Source organism: Topomyia yanbarensis, chromosome 1, assembly GCF_030247195.1.
Source record: "Topomyia yanbarensis strain Yona2022 chromosome 1, ASM3024719v1, whole genome shotgun sequence".
NCBI classification, from domain to species: domain Eukaryota; kingdom Metazoa; phylum Arthropoda; class Insecta; order Diptera; family Culicidae; genus Topomyia; species Topomyia yanbarensis.
This window is the reverse complement of record NC_080670.1, coordinates 130,869,519-130,886,251: the sequence shown is the minus strand read 5'-3', so window position 1 is coordinate 130,886,251 and position 16,733 is coordinate 130,869,519. Positions and strand designations below refer to the sequence as shown.

At 36.2% G+C, this 16,733-nt stretch overlaps 1 protein-coding gene across 14 annotated transcripts in view; it reads right to left on the bottom strand.

Moving 5' to 3' along the window:
* Positions 1-16,733, bottom strand: part of LOC131694307 (teneurin-a) — a 1,511,233-nt gene that overhangs the window by 1,119,157 nt on the left and 375,343 nt on the right. Inside the window, exons 1-2 of one of the 14 annotated variants that reach the window (XM_058982945.1) lie at positions 9,291-9,987; positions 59-711 (exon numbers count right to left, since the gene is read on the bottom strand). The exons of 1 other annotated variant lie outside the window; for it this stretch is intronic. In XM_058982945.1, coding sequence (XP_058838928.1) covers positions 59-201 — 143 coding nt within the window. In that variant the 5' untranslated portion in view covers positions 202-711; positions 9,291-9,987. Of the gene's footprint in view, positions 1-58; positions 840-9,290; positions 9,988-16,733 lie in introns of those variants that run through there. 12 more of the 14 variants (XM_058982962.1, XM_058982955.1, XM_058982989.1 and 9 more) reach the window with 12 other exon arrangements.

The following is a 16,733-nucleotide window of genomic DNA, read 5'->3' as shown; positions in this document are numbered from 1 at the left end:
TGCCATCCAAAAGTTTATATTATTTTATCTATGCTATATATTTCATAAAACATCTTACCTGTTTGTGTTAGTCTCAGTTGCAAATGGTTCTGCGTAAATATTCCTTACTGGAGGAACTCTTCGTGGCAAAGGCGGTGGCACTGGGTTATAGCCATCCATTATTGTATCACAGTCGTTATATTTCATCGATTTCATCGTCATTTTGACTGGTATGCCGGTGTCGACACAATACTCCTGCTGCTACGACTCACAGCCAGTCTTCGTTGCAAACACTTAACATTATAACTGATGTCAGAAACCTATTCGCTGCACATCATCTGATACACGTAAATTATTCGTATTATATTTTGCACTGAAGATTTTCTCGCTTATAAATAGCACTACCACGGAGTTATGATTCAAATTTTACATTTTGTTATCTTTAGATACAAAACACTCTGTTGAACTAGAACTCCTCCATTACGACTAAACGGTCATAACTTCCGGATTCTTTAATATGAAAAAATGTGTCTGCAACATTTTTGCAACATTTAATAAAATGTGGAACTCTATTCATCACTATAAACAAATTTTGGTTTTGCTCATTCTTCACATACGATTGATATAACGAATTGAACAGCTTTCGTTTGCATCCGGTTCATTTTGATGAAGCCTTACAAATTGGTGCACAGGTTTTGGTAAGTTCATTCTGAGTTGCAGTTGGTTAGATCGCTATAAGTCCACAATGGATATTACTCAATTAGTCTTGATTCAATTTAACTCAAAATTGTGTACACTACTAATGCTATAGTAGCGTTGTTTTCTTCTATTCTATTTCACTGGATTGTAGTACACTGCCATGATACAGTCCCACATGCATATAAAGTTCGCTGCAAATCGGACTGTTATGCGTATCACTGCATTATACCGCCTTCTTATATACAGTGAAGAATAATTCAGACGCATGCGTGCGTATGTGCAGTACAAAGCTACTTAGGGTGGGTCAGATTATGACCCAACAATAATGATGTCATTAAGCCTTTTTTAATAATATTCAAATCAAATAGCTGCTACGCTAAACTGCTGTCTTTACAGAAAATGAAACGGTTTCCTATTTCTTTTTGAATAATATGGTTACACAAAATCAAATAACGGTGATAATCTGATTCTAGGCTGATAAACGTTTTCCTTTTCTTCAAATAAATCCAAAGATTCTTCTTCAGTTTATTTTATATAACTTCGCCGTTTTGTGTAAACATTTAACAAAATCGTTTTTTACATTTCTTATAAAAGAAATGTTATAGAATTCGCTCAAACTGTCAAGAGTTTTTCCGAGGCCCGGAGGGCCGAATCTTATATACCAATCGACTCAGCTCGACGATTTGGGTCAATGTCTGTGTGTGTATGTAACGGACAAACTCTCATTCGTGTTTCTCAGCAATGGCTGAACCGATCTTATTCAAACCAATTGCAAATGAAAGGCCTATCACACAGACTATTAATTTGTTTTTGATTTTGATGTTTAGTCCCTAAGATATGAGTAGGGTGATGAGCCCATTATCGCTATGTTTCTATTATCACGCTACCCATTTGAAGCCGTTGGTTAGAGCAGTGTCTGCCATCTTTGTTTAACGCATTGAGTCAAATGGTAGCGCAACAATAGGGGCACTCGATTCGTGTGTTCGTTGCGCTCAAACACGAGAATTTCACTGTTTTCAGCGCATGTATGTTATTATCTTGGTACTTAATAGCGAAGCAAAGCTGTTGATGCCAATTTGTACAATTTGTATTTGAATGTCCAAAAAAGGCACTTTTTGCAGTTTTTTTTGAAATTGCTGTCGAAATTGACAACATAGATAAACAATTTATATATCTCTAGACAGCTTATACGAATACCTTTCGAACGAACTACAGTTCGTTGAAATCAGACTATTACCGAAGGAGATATTTAACATTAAATACGGGTGCCGTATCCTTATATCTAAAAATAAGACCAAAAATATGAAATTGACTATTACCGCCAAAACGGCTAAGTTGAGGTCAATAGCACCTTCGGAGAAGTTATTGGCTTTAATATGATCTTTCTTTTGACATTATGTTTTCACTGATTAATCCCCCTATAAGTGAGATATTTCCATTAATTTTTACTTTAAGTGATTATATTGAGATGATGTCTTCAGCAAATTTATTCCTCTTTCTTTTGCGAACAACTTTGCTGAAGACACGAAGTGTTTGTTGTATGCTTTGAAAGTTGTGGCATGTTATTTATCGTTCAATAAAGTAATGATCCGTTTTGATTTAACAGCTGAATTTTATTTCGATGAAACGAAAAAGGATGATATCAGGATATATTTTGTACTTCATTTTCTACCTACTGCCGCTTAGATTAAGCACCAAACAATTTCAAGTTGTCTGATTGTGTCTTGATCACTTATCAATGTGCAATCTTTCATTTGCTAGTGCCTTCTGACAGCTAATTTTCTAACTTATGACCGTTTGATCGATCTAAAATATATCTAGGAAAACGAGAATCGAAATAAATGATTTCAAGTAAGTGGAAACAAAGTCATTATAAAATCGTCCACAAGAAACTTCTTCGAATACTGTCTACTTGAGGATTACTTTTGGGAATATCTTTTATCTATTGCATCAAACTACACCATTTTTGGTAGTTTGTTGAAAGAATAGTTTCACGGTTTCTTTCAAAATTTGGCGAGCTTTCTCCCATTCGTTCATTTGTTTGGGTAGTTTACGCTAAAAAAGTGTCCCAAATTAATAAGTACAATGAAGCGGGTGGATTGATATGGAAGACAAAAAAGAGGCTTGTTTTCGTAATTTTTTGAAAGGGAAAGAAACGTCCTATCTTTTTGAAAATTCATGTAAACTCGTACACACATTTGGGAAGTTAAACTAAAAATTTTCCTTGGAAAATTTCACAATATTTTCTTACTGGAAAAGTGCAGCTGGTAGCTATGGTTGAAATCAATGAAACAACAAAATTTCCAATTTACATAAATATACCTTCTGTTTGTTTTTCTGTACCCGTTTTTTCCGCGATCTTCCAGAAATAACATTTTTTGACATGAATTTTTGATGCTAACGTACCACAGAAATGGTTAAAGTGTTTGTTCAGTATATTTTCTGACCTCGCACAAAGCAGAAGCAAAAAATCGCTACATTATAGCAGGCTGTAGGTACCAGTAAAGCAAACCAGCCTTTTGCGCTTTATCAGTGCAAAAACAATATTATATCATTGCCCCCGGTTGCGGAGTGAAATGAGTCTGCCAAATGAAACAAAAGTGCCCGTGCTACGGGATAACACGATTTCGATCAACTTTAATAAATCTCGTGTTAGACCCACAGTTCAGGAAGTGGAACAGTTAGTTAAGGTTAAAATGGAGCTTAATCTTGCTGAAGTTACGTACATTCAGTTGCACCACGTTAAAAACTGTGTTTTGATCACGTTTAGAATTTTAGTACATGCAGAGAACCTCATTGCAAAGAACAACATGCAACACGAGGTCGAATTTAATAACACAAGAATCAACATCCCCGTACATATGGAAAACGACATGGTGGACGTGCGTATCCATTGTCGTTTTTCATTGAAAAACACCGGGGCAGTGAATTGGACTGATTTTGCACATTCTAGCACATTCTTCTGCTAGAAAATGCAACATCAGTGCAATCCACTGCCCCGGGGTTTTTCAATGAAAAGCCCCACATGATTTAGCCCCGTGCACTAAGTAAGATCACATCAAACGAATCATGTCGCAATATGGAGAAGTAGAATCTATTATGAATGACACATGGAGAATTTTTTTTTCAGCGACATTCCCAACGGCGTTCGCATTGTGAGGATGCGAGTGACTAAACCAATACCTTCTTACATAAATCTCTTATGCAAATCAGAGAAGGAAGGCGTAATCTACAAGCAAACAACGCTAATCATATATCCTGGGCAGACTTCAACATGCCAATTCTGTAACCATTCAGCTCACTACGGGAAAACATGCGCCGAATCAACTAGTCATAACTCATCTACTACAGACAACTCTAACAAGCAGCCACTGACACTCACAGATAAATCAAAAACAACGATCCAATTAACCAATAATGCAGGTACAACGACCACGACAACCGCTCCCAAACCAACAACTAGCATCACCAATAAAGAAGCAAATACCGATGAAGACGGATTTACAACAGCGACCCGTAAGAACAATAAACAAAACAGAAACTCTGATCGTCAACAGCAAGAAAGCAGAACCGATGATGACATGGACGGGAACGATAACGCGAGAGAAGGCAGACTGAAACACCCCCAATCGTCTTCACCGTCAAGGAAAAGGATCTCAACACGCAGCAGCAATCTGCGTCAACAAGATCTGTCAGGTGGACATTCTTAGTATTTTTTTATTTTTACTTATTGTAAAAACTTAAAAGATTCACGGCTCAGTTGGGGTAACGCATTGAGCCGTGTCAAAATGTTTGTTAGAATCGTAAAAAATTTACATATATTGTTGTGATATATTCTTCGTTTTATCTATCGCCATAAGTAAAAAAAACTCGGTTTTTTCGATCTTGTCTAGCAGGTCACCTCGTTAAGGATTTGTATGAGTACCGGATCCACATAGATTAGAAAATTGCATTATTTTCTCTAAACAAGATTGAAACTAAAAGTGTCAAGTGTTTTCAATATACAGTTGTGTTCTAAAAAATAGCAGCGCTGCATCAACCTTGAATGCTACATGTATTATTCATGTGTGTGTTAGCAGTTTCGCAAACCAAGCGTATCAGTATGTAGTGGTGACATCCCCCATCAGAAACGAAAATTATGTGTTTCGCTTTGATTTCATTCTGTGTATATTTTACATCAAACCTATTTATGTGTTCACTTGAGGCCGTTCAAAATAATAGCAGTACCCATTTTTTTAAACTATTTGATTTTGTTCATACTTTTATTGAAGATTTTCCATTTAATTATTCCGTAAGTGTATGGAAAACAAGATGGAATGAAAAAGTAAAACTTTTTTTGCATATATTGCAGAAAAATGGGTCGTGGTAAACATTGTTCCGATGAGCAGCGAAAACTGATAAAAACCTTGATAAAACAAGGTAAAGCGTGCAAAGAGACACAGGAAATGATGGGATGCTCCGCCAAATGATAAGGAATGCTATAAAATGGACTCCCAAAGCTGAAAACCGAGGCCGGAAGCGCTGTACCTCCCGCAGGATCGACCGAAAAATTGTTAATCTGGCACGAAATGATCCAATGACGATGTCTATAAAAATTAAGGATGCTTGCACTTAAATGTTAGCCCTGTTACTGTCAGGCGAAGGTTGCTGGAAGCCAAATTGTATGCCCGTAGTCCCCGTAAAGTACCGTTATTGAGAAAACGGCACGTTTTGAATCGCATTAAGTTTGCTAAAATGCACATTGACTGGCCCGTACAAAGATGGCGGAATGTTTTGTGGACAGATGAGTCAAAAATAGTGCTCTTTGGAACAAAGGGCCGCCATCAATACGTCAGACGTCCACCGGGAACAGAATACCAACCAAAGTATACGGTAAAAACAGTAAAACATGGCGGAGCGAAAATTATGGTGTGGGGATGTTTTTCTTACTATGGCGTAGGTCCAATACATCGCATACCAGGCATCATGGATCAACATGGATACATCAAAATACTCAACGAAGCTATGTTACCATATGCCGAAGAGGAGATGCCCCTAAAATGGGTGTTCCAGCAGGACAATGACCCAAAGCATACAAGCAAACATGCTAAAGCTTGGTTCCAGGAGAAGAAGATTGAGGTTATGGAGTGGCCAGCGCAATCTCCAGACCTTAATCCGTAAAATACGCTGTTTCTGAAGCAAAGCCGAAAAATGTAGAAGAGCTATGATCTGTAGTTTGTGATTCGTGGGCTGCAATTCCTTTCTCTCGTTGCCAAGTCCTTGTAGACTAGATGCAGAAGCGATGAGTGGCAGTTTTTAGAAATAACGGATATGCTACAAAGTACTGAAGAGTAGCGAAGAGTTTCAGAACGAGCGGATCGCTGAATATCTTTAAACCACGATTTTCTTGTTTTAAACTACGTGCTGCTATTTTTGTGAACAGTGATTTTTATAAATATCTGAAATTTAATATACTGAAAAATAAATTTTGCGAAATAAAACCTATATTCAAGTGGGGATGAACTAGTTTCATGTATTGACTATGAAGTACATTCGAATTAATGCGTATATGCTATTATTTTGAACATAACTGTAAGATTACGGCTGGATAACATTTTTCCACAGGCTAGTTCTTTTGGAAAAGGTCCTCTGCCGAAAATATATCTTCCGTAATTTTTGACCTAGAGCCAAAAACGAAAGTTTTTTCGATTCCGTGGAACGTTAGAAAGCGACGTTATTTGAATTTTTCGCAAAATGGCAACGCTGAACATTTCATAAAAATCGATACAAAATTGCTTATTTAAAAAAGTGCAATAAAAAGTAAATCCTACGTATTTCGCTGGAGAAAGCAATTTCGAAAACACTGAAAATTTCAGAACGATAAAAAAGTATTTGTTCGAGCTATATTTTCGGCCACCGCAAAAAAAATGGTTTAGAGAAAAATACAATTAAAGTTTTAAGTACACTTAGGTAAAAAGAACAAGCGTTGTGGCAAAATTGAAAAGTTGAATATTCATATATTTTTGCCGCCTTCCATATTTGGATATATTACCCTAATGCATATTTTAGGCAAGTGGATAAGATTCTTTTAAAAATTTCACTTCTTTTTAATAAGGGTGTGAATATTACAAAGTGCTTGTGTAAATATTATCTAATCAAAATCCTTTTTCAACCACTAGCTATTGTGAGTCGAAATATGTTGCTCACTATGAGGTCTGTTTCAGAAAAAGTCGATATCGAAATAATCTTTAAATTTAAATAAACGCTATTAATGATATGTACTTCAAATATACGAAATATTCTTTCCATTTTTTTGGTCCAGCACATATATAGTCTCTGAAATTCAGTTTTTCCATACATAATGCATTGAATGATGAACTTAAATATTTTATTCACAAAGCATTGTGCATTGTCGGCCTATTTTAAAGGGCATTTTTTCGTTTAACTTTTATTATGATTTGACTTGCGACATTTCTCGCATATATGTTGTTCAATGCTAATTTGATCGATATAATATCCGAAGATGTTGATTTGAGCGTTTCACTGAGACCTACCACTGTTCCATGTAGTATGTGCTATCAAAAACATCGCGAAACATCATGTTGTAAATGTTCTTAATCGTCTTAATATCCGAAGAGAGTGATAAGTGTTATAAGAAATGTCTCATCACACTGTTAGGTGGATTAAACACGTTTTTTCTTATATAATTTGAATCCATAAACTGAGAAAAATGTATTCAAAGAGGACTCAGCTTGTTTCGTCAGCTAGAGGCTTTTGCTATTCTACTTGTACTATCGTGATAGTTGTATCAGTTAACTATCAATAAACATCAAAATTAAATTAGGTCAAAAGCCACAGACTGTGGTTTTTCGCCCTATTACGGAAAACTTATGTACTAATTGAACCTCATTATTTAGATTTAGGTATTCATAGAAATAATTAAATAAGATTGTTTATCGTGTTATTTGTTGTAATATGATTTATCAATGTAACAAAAATGAATACCGTGCATCTCAAACACAGACTAACAGACATAACACTATGAAAGAATTCTTTAAAAAGACATCGATCCGACAATTTTCCCAGAACACTAGCTCCACCTTTTATTCACAGTCCCAAACACTCATTTACTGGTGGGTTACCCCTCAGATTTGCGAACAATTTTTCACTAGTGGTCTATCCCCCACATGCTTGTTCATATGTCAGTGGCGCCATAATTTAAGATGTGGCCACAGTCCCAACTATAAATATATTTAAAATGACCGTTAAAGCGGGCGAAGCTTTGTTTTTGAGTGTTATGTCTGTTAGTCTGTGTCTCAAATATGAAACCTTATTTAGTGAAGTGTAAGCATATAAGAAGTTTTATGAATGGAAATCTACGGCAATGTTCTGAATATAAAAATATTGTCTTATGTAAATAAAACTTGGCATTTTTTCTCTCCAACTTATCGTAAACCTATTAAATATTTTTTTAATGGGTAAGTCATAACGGTGAATCGTTCTTTTTTTAAATCCAAAAAAATTGGAAAAAGTAGCGGTTGTCCCCTATGTAGGGAGACCCGGGGCTATTAAGACAGTGGGGGTAATTCGGACCCCCTCGATTTCTCAGAAAATAGCAAGATTTTCTTACTATCGTACATATTCGCGGAAACGCTATTCTGAAGCATTAATTTTGAAAGCTAAATTTGATTCTTTATTCTTTGTAGAAAGGAAGTTTCGTTTTTTTTTGCCATTCTCAAAACAAAAATCATTATAATGGAAAAACCGTAATTAATTCAACAAATAAATGTGAAAAAATAAATGGTAAGTGTTTTGAAAAGCTTGAGGCTCTTATTTTATGGAATGATTTTTGTTTGGGTGAAAACAGATATTTTTGAGACGCTCGCCACTTTTGTGCGAAATGAGTGTACGGGGCTATTCGAACCCCTATTCCGTCAACCAACGTTCAGCGGCTTGCGGCTGCGCACACCACATCAAAGAAAATACAGCTGTGACTTACCAGATCAAGTTATTGTAAAGCAATTTATTTTATTTTTTGCTTTCATAGGTAAACATAATTTCATTGTAAAAAAATTAAAGAAAAATGACGGTCTGAATTGCCCCGTAGGGAGGTCCGAATTACCTCTACATTGTAAAAGGATGGAAAATCGTAGACGTTTGCAAATTGTCTCCCAGCGCTGTCATTTAGTGATGCAAATGAACCGTTTATTTGGTGCCATTAATGTGGCTGAGGTTTCTAACTAACAATTAGGACCTTTGACCGGTATTTTTTTTTGCACATCTATCTACCTAAAAGGCCGATTTGCCTAATGAGGTCCGAATAGCCCCAGGTTCCCCTAAAGATAGCTGCAGTTCACTTACTTTGTCGTTTACGACCTATTGGAAACTCAACTGAGAAATATGAGGAGAGAAACGATAAAATAGTAATACACGAACACCAAGAACGGGATTATGGTTGAGCTTTTTAATGCACTCTTTACCTGCCCGGACTACAGAATTTGAAAAAATTCAGCATAAACATTTTCTGACCTGCTTAAAAGATGGAGAATATGTATATTGTTAGCTTTTTTCACAAAGGAGCGGGGTTGCAACTAGTTTTTAACGTTATATAAGATAAAGTTGCAACGTCTTACCAATCTGTACAGGATATTATTGAACGAGTTTACGCTGTACTTTATGAATTTGTGAAAATGAATGAGACTGAAAGTTTACTCAATTCGCTATGATTTAAAATCAGTCACTACAAGCTTAAATAATTATTTTCCATTCAATGATGGATACTATATTTATTCAATGCGATATCCTGTCAGTTTACACTTTGTATTAGGATACGAAAACTTCACATTCAACCTCATTTGCGTCGTGCTTGCTCATCAGTCGAATTTATTTCCCTTTAAGCATATTCAAAATACGGTGTATAGTTTTTATATCACCATTTTCACTAAGCTTTACGGCAGCTAACTTTTCCGTTGTTACATTTGTGTTTTAACTATTTCATGGAACCTTACTGATAGCACCAATGAATTAACTATCACCATTTTCACTGCTTATTTATGCGTAGGCTACTCATTTTATTCACTGTTCATAGTTGCAAATGGCACACAATTTCGGAAAAAACAATTTATTCGTGCAGAATAACCTATCTTCACATAGAGAAAATTTATTTCCACGAGAATACTACTGACTTCGACAACCATTCAACGCAAATCCCTAAATCAAACTGACATAGGGCTGAAGAACAACTGCATCTCTTCCGTTGTATGTGACCATCCTTGTGTTGGTTCGAAGGTAGATTCGTAACAACATATAGCATGAATCCTTAAAAATAAAAATGAATAACTAAATGAATATGGTGCACGAATAGTAACATGAATGGCTTTAATTTAATGCATGGAAGATCAATTTTGTTATATTTCTTATGCTCTGAACAATAGTTCCTTAACATCAGATCTTTTTATTCGAGTAGAAGACCGATTGCATTTTTTGTAATAGTGTTTGTATTATCCTTCAATTCTGTGTGATATGAATGTATGCATGTTTCTACGCCATGTGCAAAAGAGCATGAGGTAAGTTTTAATAACGCAGAGAATAAAGAAGAATCATCAGCGAAGTTACTCTCTTTTTGCTTTATTTCTGATGCTTGCTTCTTATATTCTGATATACATTTCTCCATGTTTACTGTGTGAGGCACAGAAAGATAGGTATTTTCGGATTTCGAACTTCAACATGCGCATTGTAACGCAGCAAGTGGTTTGTCCTTTCTCGTTTATGCTCGGATTCGGGATTATATTTTGCTCTCAGAACCAGGGTTGTCATATGATTGTTATTGATATCGGAATAGTATAAAAACAGTATTAAGATCAAGTGGTAAACCAGTGGGAAAGTGCCAACCTGCATAAATGTGTACCATATGATAACCGTTTTATCAAACGTTTAAACACCATTTCTAATATAGTTCGTTCAACAATCGAATAGCCATTGCCGAACATAACATCTTTTTTGTCAATATTCGACCATGCAAACAACAGGTTGTTAAGAACGGTTGTCGGTCACAATACCAAAAATACTTTTTTAAATAGACAACAATAGATGTTTTGACAACGTACCAATGAAGAACAATACAGTTTATGGTGACATGCATATTTAAGAGCTAGCGATGCACACAATTTTTGGTGGAGAAAAAGATCTCATAAGAAAAAGTTTTCCCCTTTCATATTTTTAATTCTATCGTTTGATGCTGTTTTTTTGTACACGTCATGTCGCAATCTTCTAAAGAAAGCTTCGTTGACACTAAGTGGACTGTCACTTTATCCAATTGAGCTATCGCTGAAGGACGAGGTTTTTTTTTAAAATCGTGTTAATCTACAGGGATTTGGAACAGGGTAACCAGATATACAAATTCCAAAGACCACCAGAGCAGTAAAGTACAATGTTGTATACAAATCTTCAATGCATGGAAGATGTTGGAAATGGTAACTATAATGACTATAGTAGTTGAATTATTATGATGGAATGGTATTTATTTACACGAGAAACTATGTGCTGAATATTGGTGGTAAAGTTTTTTTTCACATGGTCAAGGCTCCGAAAATGGCAACCACAGACGAAATTTCTTTTTATCAATTTTTTCGCCAAAATGATTTTTTCCGTATGTTTATGTCCTCTAATATTAAAAAATATGAATACATATTTTTCATACCAGTCATTGATTAAACCTTGTTCATGATTTTTGCACGACCTGAGGATAACTAAATGATCGTAAGGAGATGAAATGGTGAATAAAATCTATGTTTAAATGGATTTTCTGGAAAAGACCATAACTCCACCAATTTCCAATATTTTTTCATAAACTCGTGCTTGTTTTTTTCTCTGGAAAATGTATTATCAAAAAACAATAACTGTGTTGTTATAAAACCATTGCTACATACTTGTAAAAAATTTAATCTTCCCTCAATTTTTCACGCTAAAAGGTATGTAACCCCCTAAGATATACAGTTACGGACAAAAAAATAAGACCACTGCGGCGTTGGTAATGATGTGTCAATGAGCGTTACTAACTCTGTGGTATAAAAAGTTGTGCGATGCAAATAGATTTGACATTTTAAAAGGGACGCCATTCAATCACGCGTCATAAAAATAAGACCCTATTCGTTATCTGATCAGAATTTCGTTACTTGCCAAATTTATGCATTTTAAATACTATTGTACGTATATTCAACTTAAGAGAAACAGCGAAAATTGCATTAGGGGTGACCGGGGCTGGTTGGCCTAAGGGGCAGGTTGGCCGAGTGTCCTTTATGAAAAAGGCTATAATGCTCATTAGCGACATCTATAGTGATTTTGGTGGGGTATTAGGTCAGCCATGTTCCGACGTAATTTCGGGTGTTTTGGTGGTGTTGTTTGTACAGGAGCACGTTTGTTCTTTTTCTGATGCTGATGAGTAAATTTCTGTTTCTGTAAAGTAATATGTGTAACGCGAATCAATTTACATCCGATTTCCAAACAACTTAATACCGCTGGAAAGGGCATTCGAATCGTGATTGTTTTCGAAAATATGCATTGGGGTAGGTTGGCCGAGTTTTGTGCGGGACTGGTTGGCCTAGTTGTAAATTTAGCAGAGCAATGTGCACTTTGATATTTGTGAAATGCCAACCTTTCTCAGAACGAAATATTTGCTTGATATTTGCTAATATTGATGGCAATAAGGAAAAATATACACGAGAATTAAGTAATAAAAATATTTTCAAATTATTATGAAATAGAAATAAGAGATTATAATTGTTAAAAGTTGGAAATTTTTTAACAAAAAGATGATCCCAATATTTTATGAATTAAATGCCATCAAAACTTTTTGCATTTCATTTGTTACGACCTCGTCCCAATTAACGAAATCGATTCGTTAGTTGGGTCGGCTGACAGATGTCAAAAAATCTCCAAAGGGGATAGTAGTAGTGTAAAATGCATATATAAGCCTCCCAGAAGACGTCAGACCTTTCCCCAAGGCAAGTGCACAATCTGATTCGAAGAAGCAGCGGTCGTAAACGCCGATCGACTCAAATTTTGACCGATTTCCCAATCAAAGCAGCATTGGAGGAGGATAAGAAAATTGAAAGAAAATGTAAGGGATCATCCATAAATGACGTAACATTATATGGGGGAAGGGGGAGTATTGTATTTTGTGATGATGTGTGACGACAGGGGGGTAGGGGGTCATGTCATGCAACGTAGCTTTTTAAAGGGGAATAACTAACATCGTTTTTTATTTTTTTTAAATTTTACGGAGACTAGGGGGGGGGGAGAATTACCGTCAAGCTACGTAATTACCAAGGTTTGTGATAAAATACTACGATGGGGGAGGGGGTGTTTAAAATCACTCAAAAAATGCTACGTCATTTATGGATCGTCCCTAAGCGTTCGCTGGCGGAAGAAAAAAAAGCAGCGATAGCTGGTCAAAAGTTAACTAAAGCTGCCGAAACTAAGTCTACAAAGGTTAAAAAGACTAAAAAGTGAAGAGTGGATTTTATTTTCTGTACGTATACTCGAAAAATGTTTTTTAATTAATAAAGATTTTCCATTGTCAGAAAGAGAGAGAGTCGACTCAGTCGTTAACTCAAGGTTGAGTACAAGAAACCTCTCAATGAGATGTGATTTTTGCCGTGGTTAAAGGGAAACCACCTTCAACACGGTTTACCTAATTTTACCTTATTCCACAATATACCGAAATTGAGTCAAAAGATCTCAATTTTTGGTAGTTTTTCGTACCGTGCACGTTATAAGCGATAGAAAGTGACAGTAATATATGGTCAAGGCTCCGAAAATGACAACTGCAAACGAAATTTCTTATTAATTTTTGCGGGCAACTGATTTTTTCTGAACTGAACTCTTTTTATTAGAGAAGGAGATAAATTGGCGGCGGCAGCGACTTGTTGTGGTGGAAGGCGCTCGTTGGAAAAAAAACGCTTGAAAATTTGTTGGAGAACAGTTGGCAAATTTCCTTAGTGTCGGAGCTTGAGCTTGAGTTTGTGCGACCACCCCTGGTCGCTCCGTTATCGATTTGGACTAGCTGAAGTTGCACAGGGAATCAGTAGATAATTATGCTTGGGAGTAGCGAAACATCTTTCAATGTGCAACTCCAGGTAATCCTAAAGTGTTTATTGATCAATACCGGTGCCGGCCAGGCCCGAACGTAGATCGCGGAAGGAAAGGGATGGAATTGTTAGTCCGATACTTGCTTTTGCTAGAGGCCGTATGTACTACTGCGCACTCCACAAGTATCACGGGAGGAGGATATTTGTTAGTAATTATAGAAGTTGGATTCTACTTCTTCTTTACCGACGTCAGAGAGGTGACTCCACTATCTGGACGAGATATCGATCCATCAACTCATGGAGCGGGTACCAACGGCTTTACTTCCCTTCCGAAGGAAGACGTGACCACAGATTTTTTCACCTCAGAAAAATCTCAACGACCTCGGCTGGAATTTAACCCAGGCCAACTGGAATGAGTGGCGGTCATGCTTACCACTCAACTACCGGCACCATCAGTTGGCATATTCCCTTAGTGTCGGTGCCTAAAACTCCATTAAACGACATACAAGATGGATTCTTTACGCTGCTCGTTAACATGCTTCCAGAACGACTTGGGCTTGGATTTCAGTTGTCGCTCGATGTTTCGCTGGTGTCTAAAAAGGCGTGTCTGCTTTGCTGTTTGTGTTCGTGGTTGAGTTGAAAGTAGTGATTTCGTAATGCAAGTGTCTTATGCTTCGAGAATTTTTTAAATGCGGCTCGTTTGGCAGATTTTAATCGTCTAAGGGCGGTTGATTGCCAGGGAGGGTGTTGATCGGTACTAATTGTTCGTTTTGGCACATGGCAGTCGATTAGGTAGTTAAGAATACTAAAAAACGTCATCGCTGCTTCGTTCGCGTCGTTATTGTTAAGATTTTCGACCCAGTTTATATCCAACAGCGTGCTAACGACGCTGTCGTTGACAGTGTAAATTAATATGTTTTATCTGTTTTCAAAAATATTTTAAGACAACAAAGACATATTGGCTTAGTTGTCGCCGTTCACTGAAACTATCCCAGGCAGCACTGTTCCAGTGGAATCTAATAAGGGTGATTGCGATAACATCAGTTCTATGAATAATACTTGCTATTATTAACTATTAGTTCTGAAATGAACTGTTAAAGCCCCAATAGTTAGCCTTTCCTACGAATTCCTCAAATAAATCGAATGTTACAGCTGATCCAAAACGCTATTGTTTGTAAACAACATGAATATGAATTTTAAATAAAATGAAATAAAATTAATTAAATTTAATTAAACGTTCAAATTATCGTACATTTGGTCAATGTGCTAGAGATGAACAAAAATATACAGCGTTGCACTTCAATGAAGTTCGTGTGTTGCAAATTACCCCATATGCGGGTTACAGGGTTACTTCCAACAGGTATAATTTTTAGCCATACTGAAAACAGATGCTTTGATTTGATAAGTACCATATAGCCGTAAGCACAAAAGCGTACCAACAGTTTTAAAACCGGACTAACTTTTAAAACGGCTTTAAATATTTGGTAAGCTTTAATCAAACGATGCTGTCATTTATATGGCTGCGTTCTGATATGCCTTACACGTCAATGTTAAAAAACAACAAATTCAAGTTAAAGAAAATGAGTAAATTAGACGACATAGTGAATTGTTTTCCTTCTGATATTTTCTTGCAGTAAAATAGCCTTTCTTCGTCAAATGTCTCGTTCCATAGTGTTTGAAAACAATTTTGTCAACTTGTAGCCGATGTTTCTGAACTTAGAACTTTAACGTGTTGGATAGTTGAAAGTTGGCCGATGATGTACAGCACTTTGTAGTGACATAATATTAAATGCGAAAAAGAAAATAAATTGGTATACATATGCATGTTTTTATTCAGTTTGAATAGGCGCTCGTCGAGTAGGAGGTGGCTGAACCATCGCACAGTGGCGTAACTATATCAAATTCATGGCCAAAATTATTTCACATGTTTTTAAGCTTTTTATACGATAACAAGAGATGAAAAATGGTTTTTCGTGGTTTTAGACAATTTATGAGCAAAATGTGAAAATATTAAACCTCCTTGCAGTGTGATGCAAAACCGAAAATAAACGAATTCCACGTAATGTAATGTATAAATGTGGTTTTAGAGTAATCTATCAGTTTGAGGAAACCTCGCATTGAGATTTAGTCTGTTTCAACTGTTTTCATCAATTAAAACATTTTGTTTCAAGTTCATATGTTTATTTTGCTTTTGTGGTATTCTTATAGTACAAAAAAATATTCAAGTTTTTGTAAATTCGGTAATAGAAATCTATCCAAGTGATTATCATATTCAATCTTAATTATTCACGCTAACACTTGCAATCCGGAGACAAGGAACTGGAATGAGGAGATTACATAATTTGTTTGATGCTTCGCTTACATTTCCAAGGCAACTTGTGTACGTTACGTTTCATATAGCAAGTTTAGTGGAAGTTATATTTCACACTCTTTTATATGGCTATCGTGGGCATAATAGCTGAATTTGGTTAATGGGCGCAATCTAACAAAAATAATATGGGGGACTCAATCAAATCATTCTTGTCATATAAGCTTGGCTTGAGCTTGTGCGACCACCCCTGGCCGCTCCGTTATCGATTTGGACTAGCTGAAGTTGCACAGGGAATAAGTAGATAATTATGCTTGGGAGTAGCGAAACATCTTTCAATGCGCAACTCTTGATAATCCTAAATTGTTTATTGATCAATACCGGCGCTGACCAGACCCTAACGTAGATCGCAAGAGGAAAGCGAAGGAATGGTTAGTTCGATACTTGCTTCTGTTAGAGGCCGTACATACTACTGCGCACTCCACAAGTATCACGGGAGGAGGATATTTGTTAGTAAGTATACTTCACTTCTGGATTAGATATCGATCTGGATTAGATACCCAACAAACATTAGGAGCTGAACTATAAGACTACTTGCTGATTAAAAGCAGATTAAAGGCTATTTAAGCTGAATAATACTTTCGCTGAACTATTTAAACATCAACAGTTTATTCAGCCTA